General features: G+C 39.3%; 1 protein-coding gene across 5 annotated transcripts in view; it reads right to left on the bottom strand.

The window, feature by feature from the left end:
• TENM1 (teneurin transmembrane protein 1) overlaps positions 1-22,818 on the bottom strand; it is a 252,225-nt gene that overhangs the window by 105,051 nt on the left and 124,356 nt on the right. For all 5 annotated transcript variants that reach the window (XM_075053993.1, XM_075053994.1, XM_075053995.1 and 2 more), the window contains 3 exons: positions 20,379-20,480; positions 19,109-19,303; positions 15,548-15,748 (listed from right to left, as the gene is read on the bottom strand). In XM_075053993.1, coding sequence (XP_074910094.1) covers positions 15,548-15,748; positions 19,109-19,303; positions 20,379-20,480 — 498 coding nt within the window. The remainder of the gene's footprint in view (positions 1-15,547; positions 15,749-19,108; positions 19,304-20,378; positions 20,481-22,818) is intronic.

Here is a 22,818-nt window from a genome sequence, read left to right as displayed (position 1 = left end):
CTAGGCCTAATAAAGAAAGTTTTTTCAATTTAAATATACATTGCATTTAATAAGCTTGCATGATAATTTCAACAATGTTCCTGAGCTTTTTAAATTACCTTCCCGCTGTGTCCTGGAGACAACTCTGTTCTAGCTTTCATTTTCAGCAACTGACTTTATTAATATAATTTTTTACACTGCAAAAAAAGTTCAAAAATTTAAAGTTTTAGGAGTTTCAAAAGGACTTAAGCTATTTTTTTTCAGTAAAACCTAACGGAAAGTTGTCCCCCCTAGAGAAGGTTACCTGAGAAAGTGCACTATAGAGGTTTAATGTAGATACCAAGTTTTACATATCTGTACCAGAAGAGATATTATTTTTATGGTACAGCTTCTATTATTTTCCCAATTTAAATAAACTCCTTGGGCAATCTGGATGTTAGAACTGCATCTAATCTAGGCTTCTCCAACAGCGTCACAGTATGTCAGTTAGGTGTACAATTTTTTACATTCTTAGCCAACCCCAGCTATGCCAATAAACTGTCAAGCTAGGGACAGTTTTTCCACAGAGGCAACACAGAAGTATTACAGGGGCTGTGCCAGAATTCAGTGGCACCTGCTCTTCAAGCCCGAGCTGGAAATCAAAAGGACTTGGAAGTGTCTGCAAAACATTAATTTTGAAGTCTTTGGCTGTCAGCTGCCAGCTTTAGTGAACATGTTTCCTCTGGCAAACAGAAATCAGGTTCCTGTGTGGAAAAGGCAGCAAAGATGCATTCCCCAACAATTGCTGCTATACCTTCGCCCTATCCTTCACAGCACCAAGCAACGCTTGATGGGAAAATGCCATAGAACTCTATGTGATATTTGGTACGAAAATAAATCAACATGATAGATCATCACTGAATGACTGGCAACTGTTTGGGGGGAAAAAAAAAAGGAAGCCTCTACTGCTCTACTCTCAGAATACTAAAATAACACACAGTTCTGACAGGTATCTATGCGCATAGCCCGGTTTACCTATTTTAATGTAGATTTATAGAAAACAGAGGTGCAAAGGACTTCACATGATCATCTACTCTTCCTTCTTCCAAATGAAATCATGGCTGGCATCCTTTAAAAGCTCCCAGCAACAGAGAACCTACCACAGGACTAGGCAATCCATACCACCACCACACTATCTTCAGACAACTATTCTCTCAATCTAAATTCTGCTGCTGCAATACTTCTTGTCCTCTCCATGCATCGCACACTTGCATCTGACAATGAAACAACATTAAAGATCATCTCACAACACCACAACAATTTGTGAGTTGGAGCTGTTTGTTATATTTGTGTGAATAAATTCAAAACAACACTTTAATGTTAATTACATGAACACTGCAAAACTATCGCATTGAATTTGTTCTCACATATACTCCAAAATAATTCCCACAGTCATTTTCAAAGATTCTGCTCTTGCACAAAATGAGACTTGGTGGCCCATACCAACAAAAGACACAGAGAGATTCATCTCACCCGACCTGACACATTTGTGTCTGAAATAGTTTTCTATTACAGTCTGTTATCAGACTAGAATGTTTAAATTTATTCAGCTATTGATATTTATCCTTTCTGACACTGTCACGAAGCAAGAGACTGTAGCAAACATATAAAGCTATGTTAAGCAGAAGAGGCACGATTTTGGAAAAAATCTCAAGGAGAAAACAGGTCCTACTCCAAATCATATTTGCCCTCATTTCTGGCTCTGAATAATGTTAGAGAGGCTCATAAGATATTACGACTATTTACAGTTTTCCGTACATTACACAAACATGTGGGCATTCCTTAAACTCCTTAAATATCATTCTAGAGTCTTCTTGATGTCTTCTATTACTTGACCTCCTATTAAGTACCCCCTTTCCCTCACGATTACATCACTGATACCCTATTTCCTATTTTCTCTTCAGTAGATCTATTGGTTTTGCTATGAAATAACTTAATGATTCCAGTAATTAAGCTTTTGGGTGGTCTCACTGGCAACTGAAAAATTGCACAGCTGAAAACACTCTAATCACTGAATAAAGGTTCGATCCTGGCTCTCTACTTCATGTTACGAACGGCATTATCCCAGGAGGTGTTGACCGGGAGGCAATGAGGTACTTCGGGAGGTCAGGTCTTCCTCACAGAGACAAGAGTTGCAGAAAAGTACTATTGAATAGTCAGCGTCTTCAGAACAAAGTGGGGCAATCTAAACTTCGCACAGCCCTGACTATTATTTGGGATAATTCAGACACAGTTACTGCATAATGATCAACTATTTCTACCAAAGGCAAAACTTCTCCATTCTTCAAACATTGTTTCTTTTTAAACCTTTCTACTGTAAGCTTTATGCAGAAAGCCTTTCTCATGCGTTGCCTCACTGATATCTAACTACCTTTCTTATCTTCTTACCACAGGCCACAACACATAAAATAAAACCACTGGAACTAAAATGCCATATCCTCACTGTTTGTTACTCAGAATGTTTTGCCATCAATCTAGCAACGGTTTTAATTGCTTTCTGGAAATAATCCTACCATCATCTCATTGAACTTCTTTCTGATGCATTAAGTACTCTATAAATAGCTCTTCTGACTTCTGGTAGGAAGGCTGCCATTAACACTATTGTGTATCTCAAAATATATGAATGTAATTGCATTTTTTTGAAAACCGTAATGTAGCTTCTGATAATGCTACACCTATCTGAAAGTATCATTTCCAAACTGGGAGCCTCAATTTGCTTGAAAATTTATTTGTGTAGAAAAGTAATCAGTAGACAGACAGAAAGGTCCAAAGGGCAAGTACAGCAGAGGCGGGGGAAACGACAGAGAAACTTTTTCCCCTTCTTAGATCTTTTATCACACTTTTTTTTTCAGCTTTATTTTTCATCTGATGAAGAATATTTTCTTCCTGATCCAAATCCAATTTGTATATATAAAAAAACCTCACCCTTTATCGATTTTGCTGTGGTTCAAAATGGTATTTTTACAGTGCAAAAATTTAATCAATACAGCCTGATGAATCTGGACTGGTAATGGTAAACATACTAACAGATATTTCATTTCAGGCAGCCAAAGCTCTGAAAATTGATACCACTGAAAAGGATTATTCATTTGCCATTGGGTATATCTCTGTTTACCCAGCCATAGTACTGGTGTAAAGCAGAATACAATTATGCTGTGCTTGCCACACAAGGGACTTCAGCTGCAGAACCTGTCTCTTTCTTAGAGATGATACAGGTTGGCAGGTCAGACAAGGCCTTTGTGGGAAATGTTTAAAATAAATGAGCAGGAGTACAACCTAATAGCAAGGAAGATTAGACTGACACAAGGGTAAGCAGAACCACAGAGTATTCTGACCAGGACATTTTTTAAATACCACGTTTCCCAAGTAAATGTGGAGTTTCCTTGTCAAATTTGGTCCTGCTTTATAATTTCAAGTTGTGATTGTTATGATTTCAAGTTGTACGTGTTGTAAAGCAGTGAGATTACAGTCCTCACCGGAGATTCATACTCTGACTAACAAGTTCTGAAATCCTTCACAATACATTGAGAACCACAAAAGGAAATGCCATGCAACGTCTACCTTGTTCGATATTTTATTTGATCAGGAGACCAGCAAGAAAGCAGTCTAGAACAATCTATCGTCAGCAGTAATGAGTGAGATGAAAGCTATGAAAGCTATGCCCTTGTGTTCAGTCACAGGGGAAAATGCAAACCACAGCTCCTTGGGCTAAAAAGCCAGTTCTGTAGGAAAAATGGGAAACCTGTTGAGTAAGTGAGAGAACATGAGAATCAGGACAGGCATGAGGCCTATGATAACGATGAGAAACATGGCAGAGTAACCAAAGGAAGGTTTCCTTTCCTCCAAAAGGAAACGGGCAAAGAGATGGCTCAGTAGGTACGTTTAATAAAGCTGTCTCACAGGTACAGCCCGAACTAATACAGCGTCAAAAGAAAATAAAGATTTTGAGACCCTATTTTCAGCAAAGGTTCACCAGGTTGCCCGAGTGGATCAGGATACATCTTTATGTAAGCACTAAATCTTTCATGATACACAGAAGTACTATTATTAACACTGACTAAGGGCTCTGCTCAGAGCATAAAGTTTTCCACAATTATTTAATTAGTAAATTTGATTAGTAAAATTCAGTAAAGAAGTAATGATTTATTTAAGCACTTTTGCAAAGAGTAAGCACCACCTTAAATTCACTGGCTTACAGGATGACCTTTGAAGATGGGTCCACTCACAAGAATTGCTCCAGCAAGTGCCTACCTCACCCAGGTTATGTGTTGTGTACATTAGAAGTACCTGCTGATTTCAGTAATGGAAGATGATATATTTTGCTTACTGTATCTCTGAAGGGCTCAAAATGCTGAAAAGGTGGGCACCGGTACTACTTCGCAACATATTACAGGAACATCTATTCAGATTCACCTGTGTAAAAGCAATGGCAGCCCCCAAAGGGCATAGATGTCATTGCTGCCCAAATTGGTCATAGAAAGGGGACTGGATGCTTAAAAGGACGTACTTCCATTTTCACAGACTTTTTTTTCAGGGAAGAGTCAGACCACATGCACAGAAACAGTGGATCAACTACAAAAACCTCAGGAGCTCTGTGTTCCCAACAAACAACTTCTACCACAGTAACAACTACTATGAGAAATTAAAGGTCATTACCAGCTTCTAAGTAACATCTCAGTTTCACAATCAAAAGCAAAGTCAGCCGAAGAGGCTGGCCTTGCTTCCTCTCTTTTTAGCACAAATAAGCAGTTTCTTGGACAAACTCAAGAGCCAGGCATAACAAGCTCTTTAACAAAAGCAAGGAGTGCAGCCTCAATTAGCAGAAGTCATGCAGTGCTCAGTGACCGAGCATGAACACCGCTTACACGGACAAGGAGCAAACATTTCTATGTTCATTGCTGTGTTTGTGAAGATGAGTACAGAGAGAGATGAAGCAGCTCCCAGTAAATAAACCATAACTTCTTCTGTGTCAGCACCACGAACAGAAATAGCAACACGCATCTGGCAGCTGCTGTTCCGTCTTGCTGCTGCTAAAGCAAAGTTGCAGCTCATGACTTGCATTTTTCCCGCACCAGGGAGAAGCAGCACCTTGGGCACACGACCCTGGCTTTGAAGCGAGCGCTGCTATCGCGCTCCTCGGTGGCCGTGGTACAACGGCAGTAGCGCTTTGCAGATTTTAAGAAGTGAACGAGCGTCCTTTGTTATTTTGCTCGCTCTCTTCCTTCTACGCTGCCTGCGTTTTTTTCCACTAACTCATCACTTCGCGGTCCCTCCTCGCCCGTGCAAACGCTGCTTTGCTGAGGCAGTTCTGCTATCCCCAGGACATGCTGCCCGGTCACATACAGCTCAAAGACCCCCTGCTACTGCTCGCTCCGCAGAGCTCACCGCCGGGCTGGCCACCCTTCTTCAAGGCATTTTCGTAATGAGCGCGTGGGTGACCAGAGGAGGAGCTGGAAATACAAATGTGCCACGTGAACAAGCGGCTTTCTGCGGGCCATCGGAAAATGATTTTGGATCACAAGGTGATAGATGCTATTTTAATAATCTGTTTATAAAACAGCCAGGGCTTCCTAAACTGAAGAGCGACGTGCCCAAATGTACACTGCAGCTACAATACACAAGGAGTTTGTGCTCTATCACCATTGAAATGTTCTTGCATAATTACTATAAATTTAATTTTATTTAAAAAGCATTACTTGAGCCTAAATATTTAAGCAAAAGTCCTTAAAGAGGGCAGAGACCAGGAATTCCTTAGATGTCTACATATATTACCCTTCCAACAATCTTCACAATCAAAAAACTTAAAAATGCAATATGTAGGAGAAAAGCAAGTTTCCATGATTTTTTTACTTTTATCAATAGCAATTTCCTATTTCCAGAGGTAAGTTAACTTTGTAGACTCTGCTGCATAAGCATACTGAAATGATAGCTATTTCTGTAGAACTCTTACCACAACAATAAAAAAATTATTATAAATATCTGCCTTTCAGGGACTGATACAATGTCTTTTGCACAACGGATGTTCTGAAATTCACTGAAGGACAAAACCTTTAGTTGTTCTGGGGCTTTTTTTGTACTCTTGCTCTTGCAATTCCCATTTGTGCTTTTCTAGCTGTGAGGAAGGGAAGCTCCCTCCTAACACAAGAACCCTTCTTTACATGTTAGTGGTATGGATAACATGTCAGAGTTTCATCACTGGACTTGGCTTAGCAAATTAAAAGTTAAAGATTTTGTATGTCACTATTGTTCTTTTGTCCATTTAGGCTGTTTTTTCCCCCTCACTGCAGCACCCACAACACCAGCAGAACATTCCCACAACTTCTCTACTTCAGAAAACGCTTTTGTAAAGGGTTCTTGTGGAGTAGAGGCCTTTCATATTCAGAATTTCCATCCTGATATTTTCTTGGATACAGAGTATTGACAAAAGTCCTTTCCATGCTATATCCTGTCAGTTGTTTTACTATGGTTCTTAATCACTGTCTAGGAGATTGACTACCACGTAGGCGATAAGATTGAGATGTAAAAAGCGATGCAGGCACTTAACTACAACCTTAAATGTCTAAATCCCAAATTTAGACCCTTAAACCCTTTGCTCAGCTTACCTAATTTGGAGGTGCTTGAACCACTTTGGCACCTGAATTGCTACTAAAATCCCACTTATTTGCCGGGTTTTGCTACTAGATTATCACCCAACTAGAGGTCCTAACAGCTTTAAGCTCTCTAGTTTCACAGTCTGCATGATCTTACACAGGTGTTGCCTGAGGATCCTAATGAGCATTACCCTCAAACCAGATCTACCGGAGGTGGCCAAGCACAAAACACACAGAGGTGGATGGTTCTGGGACACAACAGACTCCCTAAAGAGACACAATGCCATGCCTAGAGAGTGGAAAGTCTCCGATAGCTACGTAGAAGGTAGGATAAACAGGACCATATTGCTGTCACCTCAGCAATCTGGGGATCTCGCTCCTGGATAAGGGAAGAGCTGCTGGGATAGAAGCATCCGAAATTGGGGTTTGTGGATTCCACCCAGTGGAATAAGTAACACCTTTTTGTGGATTAGACCAGGATTTACAAAAGCTGACTTAAGTAAACGATGTTTACATTTGAATGAGGGATATTTCCAATAATTGCTGAATGAGGTGCACACAGCAGGAGATTAAGAATCTTAATTTTCAGGAAGAAAAAGGGAAGGAAAGAGCCATTATTTTTGGCCAATCTGCAAAATAAGCAGCAATCAGTTGAAAAACATCCCAAGTTTCCTCATTGTATATCTCATACCCTTGACTTATCCTATTTTTTAAATCAATACATGACTACATCAGGTATTTCTGGTTCCCCCTGGACTGATTTCAACATGCAGGAGAATTAATTTTTATTGGAGTGCTTCTTCACTGCCTTAAATTTCTCATGTTTTAAATTCACCAGCAACACATACTAAGTGTTCCAATCTTTAACTACTAAGTTTTTAATAGAAATCTTGCTCACCAGATACCTTTTTGCAAACTCTTGCAACTCTACAGGAGATACAAATCAAACTCGCCACACATCATTTTTTTTTTCTTTTCAATGAAATATACAGTAGTAAGAAGAGTCTTTCTACAATGTCAGACAATGTACAGCAGGGGAAACTTCAATCATCCTTTTAATTAGCAGAGCAGTAATAGTCAAAGCTCCTCACAAATTAAAGAAAGAGGACAGTTAGATGAAATTAACTAAGTCCATCATTTCTTCAGAACAAAACAATGAAGGATGGTTATAGTGTAATTAAAAAGTTCTTGAGATTTGTCTAAAATAGGGAGCAGAGTAGAAGTACCAACATGGAACAGAGCAGTCTATAGAAAATGCATGACAGATTACATCACGTATTGAGGAAATTTCAAGGCTATTTTCACTACCGCGAGCTGTTTGCAGTGAATATCCTTGTCCTTGGCAAATGAGAATGACTGACACCCATAATTTGCAATTTCCTAAACCTGAAGAGTTTTCTGATTGCGATGAAATGGTTTTACCTAATTATTTTTTCAAGTTGCAGTTTTTGATGTTTAATTTTGAAACCAATTTGAGATGTCTTGAACTATATTAATATACTGTATTATGCCTTCATTTCTTTTTGAAGCACTTTGCTTTAAAAAATGCATACTTCTAATGATTTTTAAATTACTCTACTCTGCACATATCAATTTACAACAATTACAACATTTTGCATTTTTCAAAGCACTTCAGTTTTAAAGAGGTTTTATGCTTCGCAAGATACTGAGGGAAGAGGCTACTGATCCATTTTTAACCTTTGTAAAATTACTACCAATCTTGCTAGAGAGAGCTTAACCAAAAATAGATATGCTAAATATATACCATCTCCATATAATCATTTTAGGATGAATGTTTTTGTGACTAAGAACTGCCAGTATTCTTTTCCCAATCATAATTAGGTTGCTTCAGTGGTATAAATGGATTCAGTGGAATTATGACAAATGTCCTGGAATAAGGAGGACGGAAACTGGCCTACTTTGGCTGAATAGAGTCTAGAGAAACTAATACGGGACAGGATGTCACAGGCATCAGCTCTGTCACAGATTTCATTACCTTTCAGTCTATAGTATTTTAGGCATAGCGCTGCAATTAATTAGTGACTCAGGGCTGGATTCTCACCTGAAACACACTGGGATGGCACCGGTGGCATCACTGCAGTTACACTAATTTATGCTAGCTAAGGCTCTGCCTCACTGAGCAACTCTGTCATCCATTTTCTTTTGGTATTTCACTCCCTTAATCTCAAGGCTCCATGTTAAAGGTGTGTGAGAACAGAAGATGAGGGGTTTTTTTTGTTCAGTTTGTTGATGCTGCACCTTCAATTAGCCAGAGCTTCCCTTATACCTGACACGAGTAGTCAGTACTCACAAGTTTGATTTTGTCTTTCTGAAAAGCACTGCCTATACGCCTCAAAGGGAGATGACTCATTAACATCAAGGGATTTTGGATGACAGCCTATAAATAAAGCAACAAAGATCCACAGACAGTAAGTAGAAAGTTGACTATACTGAAGTCCTGGTGACATTAAAGTAGTGTACTATCAGTCTTCCATCCTACTGTATTATTTTGTCATGTATGCAGTAAATCACGCCCATACTGCACAGGTCAACTAAGCCGTATGTTGAAGGTCTGAATAATAACCGATTTTCACATACAATCATAACTGGATCCAGTATGGTGTAAAGATGCTGAGACTCTGAAATATTCCAAGGATTACCTTTTCCAGCACAGGTAGTTTTCACAAAAAAAATTTTATAATCAGTCTCACTTGGAACACAGTATGAAATTCCTATTCTCTATTCACAGTTTTTAGAGGAGGGGGGGGGAGACTAAATGAGAAACAGAACCCAATCTCTTGTGCACCTCTCTTAGGCACATCCACTGTCAGATGGCTAAACTGGTAACGGCCAAATGTCTTTGGGTGTTTTTGTGCCACTTGCCAAAGGATGACCAAACTAGGAAAAAACCTGAAATTAAATGAGCAAAGTGACAAACAACATAGTAAGGAATTAATTCAAACACAGAATACTCACATTTATATTGTATTATCATGGGGTTTTAATTTTCAGTGCTTTACATTAGAGAAGGATTGGTTTTTCCACAAGCTAATGATTTGAGAGATAAAATCACATGGTTTTTTTGACAGCATGAGCTAGAGCCATTACAGTGTTTGAAGACGACCTCTAATTGCTGTATGGTAGGTGTGACTGTTGGGGTCAATGTCTTGGACAATGTGGATGTGCCAATGTGGATGTCTTGGACCACGTGGACGATGTTGGGCAATCCAACAGTAACAGTGCTGTTGCTGTTTCTTTTGTCTTCGAAACACTTTGGGAATCAAAATGGTGGAAAGACAGCTCTCCTCGGAGATGTCTGTGGACCTCTGCCCAAGATCAACTTCGCTGGGCCCTAACAGCCGTGCCTCCCTTACTTTTAGGCAAAAGCGGACACAACTCTCCTCATTCCTCGCACAGTCCAAAGTGAAGACTGCAGAAAGTGGGATGGATGACTGTTCAAGGGACAGCTGGCTAAAACAACTTAAAGAAATAAAGTTAATGTAAAAGATGATACTGGATCTCTGTGTATATCTCAACGTAGATTACACCACAGGTAAAGGCAGTAAGCAATGTCCGCTGAGGCCAGCAGGAATGAAAGATTTGATTACATTACTTGAATAATGACTGCAGCATTGATCCTTGCAACTGGAATTACAACAGCTATGGCCAAGGTACAGCATTTGGACGAACTCAGCCAGAATAACTCTGTGCTGCTTCACTACAAATTTCTGACTGGTACAATTTTGAAGCAGTGAAAGCCATAGCTTGTTTTTGACCTTCAGTGTTCAAAGCCAGTTGGCAAATTGGCAAAACAGGCTAATCCATCTCCCTCATAGTAAATACGCACCAGTGTATAATCATATAGAACGATTAAAGCACTTTGATCTTGTCCATATAATAAACCAAATCTTAGGTACAGATAGAGGGTAAGTGATTTTTTTTTTTCTCCTAATGTCACATATGGCTGTAGAAAGGATGCCTATCAGTGATGTTTTAATTGGTGTAGCTAAAGATCTGTCAATGTTTTCAGAGTGAAATTCAGTTGATGCTGCCTAAAGAAGGCAAAAGAATCAGAAGCATATTATCTTTCTGTTTGAACGTTAGCTGATAAGAAGAGCCTTTACAAATAGGTGCACAGGTAGCAAGGCAAAGCCTGAACCAAAACCACATCATCTTTGGGATAGGCAAATTGAAATCTGAGCTAATAAAACAAAATGGCTTTTCATGGAAGTTCAATATTGCAGGGTAGAAAGAGGCCAAACATGTCCGTAACAGATACCCAGCTAAGAATATTGAAAGGCTGGATCTTAACAGAGCTGAATAAAAGGACAGCATAGGTTGTGTCCTACAAGTAGCGTAGGAGTAACAATACTAAATGTCTGAACAACCTTCAAGCCATACTGAGCTGATCTTATTGAGAACCAATTCAAACACGATGAAAACATATCCTGACAGCTGCTTTGGAGTTCTGTAAGAGGATTTTCTGGACCTCAAGGGATGGCAACTGACCATCAAGAACTTTGGATCTAGAAGGAGTATCAGAAGGTGGTGCAGTGAGATTGGTTTTTGGCAGTCCGCAGTCCACAGGTCAGAGCAGAGACTATGCTGGACATCTGTGTTAAGCTGACTAGCCAAAACTGGCTTGGACGGTGTGGAACTGTAACAGTGTTGTGGCTCTGTTTCTTTTGGTCTTGGAAATACTTTGGGAATCAAAGCTATGCAGAGAAAGTGAGTGGGTCTATGCTACACTGGAGAAGGGTCCTGGGTTCAGGTGTCTGATGATAAAAATAAGATCTTGAAGCACTTCAGAATTACCACTATTTTTGCTAGAAGCTGGTGTAATGCCCACACCAGGAGAGGATGTCAATGATTTTGGCAGCAAGCATCTGCTCTCCCCAGCTCAGAGCTGTTAACAGTATGCTTTGTAGCATTGCTACAAAGGTGCCCGATTGCCAACTAATCCTCATACATAAAAGATGCTTAAGCTGATAGGTCATGCAGGACAGTTTAACTAGACCAGTAAGTCAGATGGACTCTGGACTGGTTCTGTGGCAGTTAATTCAGTGCCACACAGCTTTTCTCCACAGCCGTAGTGTAAGAAACATCTCTAACACTGGAGTTATTTTTGGGTAGAAGAGTAATCCTCAACTCTGAACATAAACTAGGGCTGCCCTAGTTATACCAGCCTTTGGAGTACAGATATTATCTGTTGAATTATTCTATTCTATTGAATAAATTAATTCCTTCAGAACATACATAAGGCCTAAAGAAAAAGGAAGAGCTCTTCAGAAAAAAGTATTGCAAAAGTTCAGTGGACAACCCGAGACATTTAGCTGCTGAGCCAAAAAAGGGGATAATGCCAGAATTCACATTCTTATAGGGAAGCCTCCAAGATGGACTCTGCAATACTTAGGTGAGTCACAGCTATGGCCTCCCCATTTTGACAGTCCCTTTAGAAACCATGCCCCACATGAGGGAAGACTAGAAATAAATCCAATTCACTCCATTACTCTGCGCTTTTGGGCATGTGCTCCCTCAAATATTTAAATATAGCTATACACACATTTCACCTTTTTTAAACTAGCCACTTCTTATCAACTGATTAATTCAACCACATCACAGTTCAGTGTTTGTGGTATCCAAACACTCTAAACATGCAAGTTCATGTAGAATCTGAACTGAACAGTCCAGTAGATTAGAAAAAAATGTTGTCTTTAGTACAGCAACTGTGCAGAAGAGCAAGTATATACAAGAACAAGTAACTGCTTGAATGATCAGGCCATACATCCTTAGCGAAATGGCATTTCTATAACTGTGAAAAATGAAACCTGTTTCATAAGAAACACAGGAAAGATGAGTTAGTTAACGTGTAGGTATCCTCTTTTGTCTTTCTTTAATCTTTGAATATTTAAGCTTGGAGTTTCAGTGTCCCCTTGATGTAATTTTTTAATGAAACAATAGGAAAAGAAAAACGCATACTTTATGTGGTCATTCATACTTCACAAAAAGCCTACCCCAAACCCAAGAAATACATAAGTTTTTTTTGGCATTCATTATTCTTGTGGATGTGGAGATAGAAATGAGGGAAGAGAGAGAAAGAGAAAGAGGGTGGGTGGAGAGAGAGGGGGGTCTGTATGTAGCATTATGAGAAGCAGATATATTTCAAATGTTGGCTCTTTTTATAAACATTAAGGACAAAAATATAGTGACTTTGACAAAGAATTTGACAGTCTTTCACCTCACAGAAAGAGACACAACTGTAAGACTTTTCACCTATTCAAACTGGGAGTAAAAGGTGCACTTTTTAGCAGAGAGGGTCAGGCATAATGGAAACAATTTACCTAAGGACATGGTAGACTATCCTTCATTTTCAGTCTTTGTGAGGAGGTTAAATTTTGAAAAACTAAACAGAAATTATGAGTGTCAAGCAGAAGCTGAAGGACAATTTTTTTGTTGTTGTTGTACATGTCCTACAGAAAATCAAACAGCATGAACACCATGGTCTTTTCCAGCCTCAAAAATCCATGAATGATTCCAGATCTCAGGCTGGGGCTCCAAACATTCACAATCTTTCAGGATACGCACGGGTCACACAGTCACCCTTCATCTCTGGTCCTCCATGTCCACACTGATCTCTGTCTTTCCCCAGCCTGCTGCTTGGAAAATGGAATTTCTTATTGTTTGAAGAGCTAGAGATGGGCAGGTAGGGGAAGGTATCATAGAGATGGCTTATCCCTCTTCAGGTGGGCCACAGTGTATCTGGGATAATATACTCAAAAACATTCTGGCACCTTTGCTATTTCTCCTTTTTTAAAGTACAGCAAGATATATTAATTTCTATTTAGGAAAAACATAAAACTTAAAATAATTTATCCTTTTATTTTGAAAGGATTTGGAATTTGCTGGGGAATGCAGAAATCATCAGGACAGGAGCCTCTATTCTTCGAGGTGATACAGAAAAGCAAATTTTCACAGTACTGATAATGATGTGGTACAGAGATGGTGGGAAAGTGCCAGGGTTTGAGGCAGGCTGAGAGACTGCTCGTCTATCACTTGCAAAGCTTTCCTTGTTGTCTGATTCCAGATGAGCAGTCTGTGGTTTACCCTCTTCATCCTCTTCATTGTACAGAACCTCGTGATTTTTTCCATTCACATATGACAGCTCGTTTATTCTGACCTTGCTGACTTACTCATCCGATGTTTTCCTTCCTCACTAAAATCAAGCTTTACTTCCAGCATGCACAGCAATCACTGATCCTAGGAGGAAAGTCCCAAGCACAAATGAACATCTGTACTTCAGTCTAACACTCATTGCATTGCCAGAACAATCCTGAATCTAGTTTAACACCTATGAAGAAAGATATATTTGAAAGGAGAAATCTGAAGTTTCTAGCTAGAAAGAGAGATGCCTGTTGGTGGTTGTAAAAACATCCTTTGATAACTCAGAAGACAGTAGGAATGAAGAGAAGTATTTTCCCCACTGGTTGATAGAGGTAGGGAAAAAAGTTACCTTTCCTCTAAAAATTAATCAGAACAGCTTTGGAGGTGAGACAAACATGAAAACTATGATCCTAGCACACAAGGTAAAAGCCTCTTCGCTGCAGTTATTTATTAGTTCTTTGTTCCCTTACTTGCCCCATGCAGCTGACAAAACAGAACTATTGGAGATTAACATCTCTTTTTGAGCTACAATAATGTATTGGAACAGAGTTAGTTTGCATATTTAAAAAAAAATAGTAAAAAATTAGTAAATAGCTAGCACCTTTCCTAATTATTTGCTTCATTAATGGAAGTACTACTATATTACTAAACTTCAGCAAATATTTTTAAAACGTAATAAAATACATGATAAAAATGCTAGCAACCGGGCTTTTGCTGAAAGCCAATAAAAAGTCGATTCTTATCAAATCAGGTACCATATCCGACAGTGTCAGACTGAAATTACAGGCATTAATTTTGGAGTCTAGAACGAATGAATGCAGGGCCTTTGTAACAAACACTGAAAATTATTTGCAGGTCAATATTTTGTTGCTTAAAAAGTTATCACAGAGAGGGACATTTCATAAGTCCCAACTTCAAGATCATAACCATACCCTTTAAAGATGTGAATGGAAATTTATACTGTTCCAAGTGTTCTTTTGAATGATGATTTCTAAGAAAGATTGGTGACTTGGACCACTGGTTGTATTCCACAGTATTCAGCAAATCTGTCACTTGCATCTATTCTGTACTGCGATGTGCTACTTATCATCTGAGATTCTGGTTTTGTGAGCTTTATATGGGGAAAAAACAGTAGCACATACATTGGTAATGACATGCTCCATTACAGAGTAAAATGTCCAGAGTGCATTCATTTCGAGAAAATGAAACGTAAATGTACAAAGCACATAGGAAATCCATTTCAACTCTTAATCAAATTCAGTGAGATCAAACCTTGATGGTCCTCTAAGAAAGAAACGAGTTTTTATCCCAGCGTGAGAGAATGGATGGTCATTTTTGTTTAAAGATTTTTTGGCAGAGCCTCCTTACTCATCAGTCACTGCATTTAGACCTTTTTTTTTTTTTTTTTTATATCCTCCCAGTCTCTCTCCGAGTTGTGGATTCCCTCATTGCAGGAGCCTGATAAGAGCTCAGCATCTCAGGTGAGAGTTATGCTTGACTCCAATTCATGCCAGGAGGCACTTGCACTCTTGCAGGACTACCGTTCTCGCTGTCACGCCATCAGGCAGTCAACGTTCTTGTCACAGAGGAAAAGCTTTTCTATCCTTGTCAACAGAGAGCCAGTTGCTGACAAGCCCATTAAGTGCCATGCCACAGCATCCCTGGTTCATCCCTCTCTTGTTTTTTAAATTCATACTAGCACGTTAATAGTAACTACTTTCTTTCATGACTCAAAAGAAATCACAGACATCACTGAAGAAATCAAACCTCCAGCATACCTGTTGAACAGTCTGAACCCGTCCACTGCGGTTCACAGCTGCAGACTCCCGTGTCCAGGAGGAAAGTCCCGTGCCCCGAGCACTGCTCCTGGCACACGGGAAGCGACGTCTCACAGTTCACACCGCCCCAGCCTGTGGAGCAGTGACATTCCCCTTGAACGCACACACCATGGCCAGAGCACATCGGATCCAAGCAGTCCTCTGGAAAGCAGGGAACACACAACTTAGAGCACAAAGCTTGCACCTTTACAGTGGCTTCCTAGTGAAATACAACATCAGGGATTCAGACGAATTTGCTGATTTTTGTGCAAATACCCAAACTGAAATGATGTTAACGAACGCAAGGAAAAAACAGTCTACGCTAACATCTGTGCAAAAGTATAAGCCAAAACCAAGAAAAAAAGCAAGCATGTAGACTGTTAGAGATCATATGATTTTGCTTGTCAAGGATATTGTCTTATTTTTAAAATGCAGATTCCCAAGACAGGTCTACTGGTCCAAGTCAGTGAAGTTTGTGCTTCAGTAGCAGGGCTGGGAAAGAAGTTGAGCAATTAATAATTACTTCTACAATCGTGCATTGTGTTTCCATTTGGGTATTTGTGCTCTGTGTTTTATTTACATCTGGGAAAAGGAAGATTTATTCTTTCATCTTCCTGTGGAAAGGAAGCTGAAAATTTGATACAAAAAAAGTGGCCATCCACTAACCCTGAGTAGTGAATCTCTGACTGAATGCTAGCTGTAAAAAAAAATAAAAATATCTCAAACACTCATAAAAAGTATGTGCTGGGCAATTGCAGATAATGAACAGATTCATAAAAGTCATAACGTACTGATGAACAATTTGCAAACAGACAAAGAGCTAAATTTGTTCTCAATTTGGATTAAACTATTCCTAGTGAAAAATTCAGGAGCTCTGTAGAAGAATTTAAATCAGCTGGTTAGTCCTGTATAATCAGCATATTCTTTCATAAAGGCCCAGCATTTCTTTAACAAGACAGATTCTAAGCAGAACACAGCCTGCCTTCTCTGGAGGCTGCAGGAAGGCTGCAGAGCTGAAGAGGATTTGTGGGGTCCGAGCATGGGAAACAATTAGCCAAAAGCCTATTCATGTTAGATCATGCTTCAGACTAACATTAAAGAGACACTTTGAAAGTTCTTGCATGTATTTTTGAAGTATCAGCACAAGTACTGTTTTAATAATTAAATTGTAAACCTAACAACAGTATTCTGTGCTACACAAATGAAGAGACGCTCTCTGCTTCGGTAAGGGAAGACTAAATACTTCAGACGTAGAGATTAACAGACTCCAGTTCATAGGACCTTTTGAACTAAGAATAAAGAAGTGATGCTTTATCTTTTGAGCTGCTATGCCATCAATTCAAGATCTCATTTCAAGATGTATGTTGTATCTTTTTCAGCCTTCCAGGCTGGTGCACAGCATAATATAATTCTGAAAGAGGGGAGTCAAGTGTTTCTGGACAACGTATATCTTGCTAAGCATAGGACAAAAATACTCCGCAATTTTCTCTCATCCTGAGACAGCTCTTTATTTTGCTGACCTTTTAAAGTTAATTGAGTGACTCCATAAACAGCTTAAAAAGTATCATTCACTTTAGTAATGATAATCTGACAGGACAAATTCAAAGGACTCCCATAGCAATGAATACATGTAGCTACTGGTGTTCCCTGGATAGTACATCTGGTACTATGCCTGCTATGTCAACAATGCTGCTATAATAATAAACTCGTATTTACATACAATAATGTAATCTGAATTCCTGACAGAATTACTTCCACGACTGCACACGTTACTTTGTACAATACAGTAAACTGAACAGTCATGTCATGCACACACTGTTACAATAAAAATCCACTGTACATGGTTGCACAGGTTCGTTTCATCCACCCTATTTCTGCATAATTCCACCTTTTAAAAAAATTTAAATATGTCTCTTACTTTAAAAAGCCAATGTTCTCACACTCTTAGTTTCAGTAGCTGTCTGAGTACACTTATCTCAATTATTTTTTTCAACCATTTTGCAGGATCACGTTATGGCAAGAAACAAAGGAACTGAAAACAGCAGTCAGCCTCTCACCAGCTACAGGCTTGTTCGGCATCACGGCCTCTGTGAGTAAATCTGTGTATTACTTGCTTTTTCCCATTTGGGTTTTCTTGTTTTTGTCTGTTTCTGAGACTACCAGCAACTGAGTATGTCAGACGCATTCTCTTGATCCTCCCTTTAAAAACCGTACCAGGTATGTCAAATCCATCAAATCCATCCTGGACATTTTTCTGACTAGAGAATTCAAGCTACATAAAGAGCCTCCTCTGTGCGCTACTCAAAAGAATTACCTAAAATCTATATAGCAGGAAGCACAACGTATGCTGTCACTAGCTTCAGGCTAAGGGGACTAGTGGAAAAATCATCAAATCAGGGCAAGCATGAAGAAGAGTTCTGCCTTCCGAGGCTATGCACAGGGGAAGAAAGTCAAAGCTGATGAGCTATCTCAGAAATGCTAAGAGGCAAACGACAACTCCTTCTTTCTATAGATGAGGGCAGAGACACATCGGTACTACAACCAGCAAAAGTACAATTACTTGTTCTCAGAATTTCCCGCTTTTTATTAGCTGAGCCTTAAAGGATGCCAGTTTAGTACCCTGAACACAGGCTCACAGTAAAAATGACATACGACAACAGAATTACACAATATGCTCTGGTAAACTGAAACTGTTTGCTGCTCTTTTGGCTTTATATTGTCAGGACATTCTTTGCAGAAAAATCTAAGATGTAACAGAATGAAGAAAAGAAAAAGCTGATTATGATCTTGCGATTACCCTGGGGAACCACCACATCATATTTTGTTTAAATGATCTTCTGAATGCCTTGCTCTTAGCTTTTAGCCAAGTAAAAAAAGTCTGCAGAGGCTCTCTGACTTTGTGTGCTAAGGGATTGAGGTTACTGGCAGCAAGGAGGACTGGGGATGCCAGCCACCCTTCCTGAAAAAAGTATCTGAAGCCTGAGAGAAGAAAAGTAGAGACAAACAAATCAAGATGGTCTCACAACTTCCACAAAAAAAAAGGAATCGTTGCTTGCCGGGATGTTTTCCAGGAAACTTTTGGAGGATTGAGAATACATTGCTTGCTGGAAGGCAAAAAATTCCAGCCAGTTCTGTTCTTGCTACTGAGATTCAGTGGAGGGAAGGAACAGAAATCATCCAAGAACTAGAGTCCTCCTGGACTGAAAGAGAAACTGAGTATTTCAGAGGACTGCCCATGCTACCATTATTAGATAGTCTTATTAAACAACATTAAATAATTTTAATCTTTTAGAATAAAAATATGGATCTTGGAAATTACGTGATCAGCTTCTACTGATTGTCACTGAGACCTGAATGCCTTTACCTTTATCTTAACATTACTTCTATGAGACAGTGAAGGTGCTTTTGAGCCAAACAGTAAGATTCTCGCATCTATGTGAGTTCTTACCTACCTTAAAACAGGTTTGGAGATTAAAGACAAAAATCAAACCCTCTATCTACAGAGAGGGAAACTTCACAAACCTTCCTCACAAATCTCTCCTTTGTATCCAGGGACACAGATGCAGACGCCCATGATACAAGTACCATGGCCAAAGCAGGTTGGATCAATACACTGTTCTTCTGGAACATCACACTCCGGTCCTTTCCACCCATTGCGACACACACAGTGACCTTTCTCATATTCTCCATTTCCGCTGCACAGCACTGGACAGGAATCTGAAGAAGGCAGATTGACCTTTTTAACGTATTTACATACTTACATAGATTAACATTTATTGCATTTATTGTTCTGTAAAATTGCTTTTCCACTCCAGCCCCGCAATCCTCCGTTTGATTCGAGGGTTGTGACAGGCTGCAATCTTTGCACTAGGTAATGCAGCAGCAGTACAATGTCCTCGTCTCCTCAGTCTGCTTCACCAGTATACCTTGATTTTGATCTGAAATGGGATATCTTAGAAGATAAAAATAATTCCCTCCCCTTGATTGGCCTCTGCAGAAAATTTGCGGTGATGCCTGCTTATGATTTTCAGTAAGATTAATATTTCTTCCCTGTGAACTGAAGCAAGATGCTGCCCTTTTCTTCTTTCTTCTAAGCGGGCTTAACATTACTGAAGTTTTAGCCATTACAGATCCACACGTAAACCAGTGATGTGGCAGCTTAGTTTTACAATCCAGTATCAATTTCTGAGCCAATCAAGCTCTTAAAAAATAAAGTTAATCCTAAATTTGAGGAAACATTGGAAAAACATGAGAATGTCTGGACATCATATGCAGCAGATGATGGGTAATACCGACAGAAATCTCTGAAACAGAAATAAGCTCACTTAACAATCTTTTTAGCATGTTTTTTTGTCCGAATGGTGGAAAACAGTCTCTAAGCTGCTTTCGGCTTCTTTTCTATATCCCATTCAAGTTAAGACCACAGAAGCATTTGACTGACTTATGCAATTTTCTCCAAAGTGAAACTGTTTGTCACTTTCAAATAACAGAAAACATTATGCTAAGCTAACACACTTAATAAAAAATGTATTTTACAATCACGGAGCGGATGCAAAGAAGGATGGAGGAATCTATTAACTCTGAAAGTCAGGGAGAGAGAAGTGGTTGATGCATCTTAGCTCAAGTACAGCATAAAGAAACTTTCTATGTGTGTGCTTGCACTGTATCTGTCACCTGGCCGGAAAAGGGAATTTAATCTCCTTTAACCACTTCGAATCTTTGCAAGCCCAGCAGTCACACACTATAATCAAGATCCCTGTCACGCACTGTGGGTCAGTTAATATGAGATTACCTTTCGCACAATCAGGACCAAGGAATCCTGGGAAACAGTGGCAGTGCCCCGAGATACATTCTCCATTCCCATTGCAATTAGTAGAGCAGTCATCCAGGATTTCTGTTTATTCGGAGTTGTGCACAAAGAAAAATACAAATTGGTTGAATTTGAAAAGAACGGCATCTTCACCTCACTCTGCAGGACACAGCTCAACATACAAATAGGTGCAGAAGCAGTAAAAGGCCCATTTTCATTCACAGGGCACATAAAACAAAATTCCTGTTCCAGCAGCTTACAAATATTAGATTTTGTCTTGACAGCTTTGAGATAACAAGCACATCATTTATATTACACCAAAAAGCTTTTAAAGTAAGTGTTCATGTAAAATTTACCACCATTAAAAGCACTGCAAGAACCAGAGTATTTGCTGAAAAATGTCCACCTTAAACACTTCCTTTTATTGCCAAAGTAATTTGTTTGAAACCTGTTTATAGAGTAAATTGCCTTCTATGGTGTTCATTTGAACCATGTGAATTGAATTCCTTGGAGGAGGGTAGGATTTCCACTTGTATACAATCAGATGAAAAAAAAATAGTCTTTTGTACAGTGATGAAAGTCAATGCAATAAAGGACTAAGAACTAGATTTGAAGAAAAAAAACCCGCCTTCAATTCTGATCTTAAACTTGCCCATGTTTTATCACACAGCTTTGGATAGTAAACCACTTAACCTCACACATCTGGGGACAGGCTCATATCTGTACATGGATTAGCTGTTTTTAATTTACACATGTATTTCCTACAGGAATTCAGTGGATTCACTGATTTATATGGGTTTTATGTAAAGGATATGAAGCAAATCCAAGGCTAAGGTGCTCCCAGGTGGAACAGGTCACTGTCAGGCCAGCGCCAGGGTCTCTGCAGCCCACGCAGGACGGGAGAGGGGCTACAGAAAAATGGGAACTGGGACTGTTTTATGGGCTCATGCACTAATGGAAGTGGGGAAGTACTGCTGGCTAGAGGAAGATGGGAAACATGAGTCCTTTCCCACAAAATAATACCTGTTGGGGAAAAAGAAGAAAACCCAGATCCTTTTGAAGAGTATCTGTCTGTGGCGAGTGATTTGGGAGGAAAAACTTTTCTCAAGAAAGGGCATACCATTGGAATATTTAATCTAATGAAATCTGATATACTTCTAAACTCAAACCTAACTTGTCAAAGGATGGATTATAAACACATCCTACAACTAATATGAATAACTTAAATAAGTTTATTTTGATCTTATTTATGGGCACTTGGACAGATAAGGATTGGCTCCTCTTGAAAACTCCTACTGTTATTTAAAAACGTTCCTTTCAGGCTATCAGTTTATACCAAAGGACAGGCATTTGATATGTATCTATTCATCAGATATCCACAACCTGTACACGGATGCCTGTTTCAAAGTCAAAAACCCAGCTCGTTTTCAGAAGTAAGTTTTTTCACAGATATGCTGCTTGTTAGTTAATTTTTACATATTACTGTTCATTATCAACTCTTCTCTTGCTCTATGTGTAGACTTGCCTGTCATCTCAGTTTTCCAGAATCACATGGTAAATGATCCCTACATTGCTCTGAAATGAAGAATTAATGGTTTGAAAAGTTACTTCCCCTCGATGCAACGTCCAGTTTGGGCTGGCCTTTATTCAGTCTATGGAAGCACTTGAGGCGTGCCAGATTTTGCATGCAAATTACCCCCCTCAAGGGAAAGTCTGATCAGAGCTTTAGCTAAAGTGTCAGCAAAATCAATTTTGTACATAACTAACATCAAGCAACTTGAAATACTACCTAACAGATGCTCATGAGGAGAGCATGAGTGCTTCATACAGCCAACAGTAACATACAGCAGAGATGTATCCAAGCTCTTGCTCTATTCTGGGTGTTTCAATCTGTGGTCCTGGTTAATTCCTTTGTCGGCAGAGATGTCAAATATGACTCCAGCCCAGCCTAGGGTAAGGAGTGTGGCTCAAGTTTGGTTTTTTGGTTTGTTTTTTTTTTTGTTGTTGTTTTTTTTTTTTTTTTCGGAAACCCCCAAAGAAACCACCAAGAACCATTATGCAAAGAAAAGTATGAGAAGAAGATACACAGGTTATGAAAACACAATAGCTAGCTCTATTTTCAAATATATCAGCAGTAGATTCTTGCATGAACCCTATTCTTCCCCCCAAAAGTCTTCTCGCAGCCATTTCTGAGATTAAGCATAAGGATTCCTGCCTTCACTGTGGCTCTCGCTGTTCCCCTCTCTAAGACCCAGTCTGTTCTGCTTATTGGCCAGAGAAGGGAAGGACAGCTGCTTTTTCACCAAATACAAGAACCACCAAACCGCAGCATTCAATTCAATCCTTTTTTTTTTTTGGAGAGGGTATGCTACTTAACAATGAAACATTGGTTAAACCCTCCAGTATAAACACTGCTGTCTTA

The sequence above is a fragment of the Buteo buteo genome, chromosome 22 (genome assembly GCF_964188355.1).
Source record: "Buteo buteo chromosome 22, bButBut1.hap1.1, whole genome shotgun sequence".
NCBI lineage: Eukaryota > Metazoa > Chordata > Aves > Accipitriformes > Accipitridae > Buteo > Buteo buteo.
Note: the sequence above shows the minus strand (reverse complement) of the source record. Positions and strands in the feature narration are given on the sequence as shown.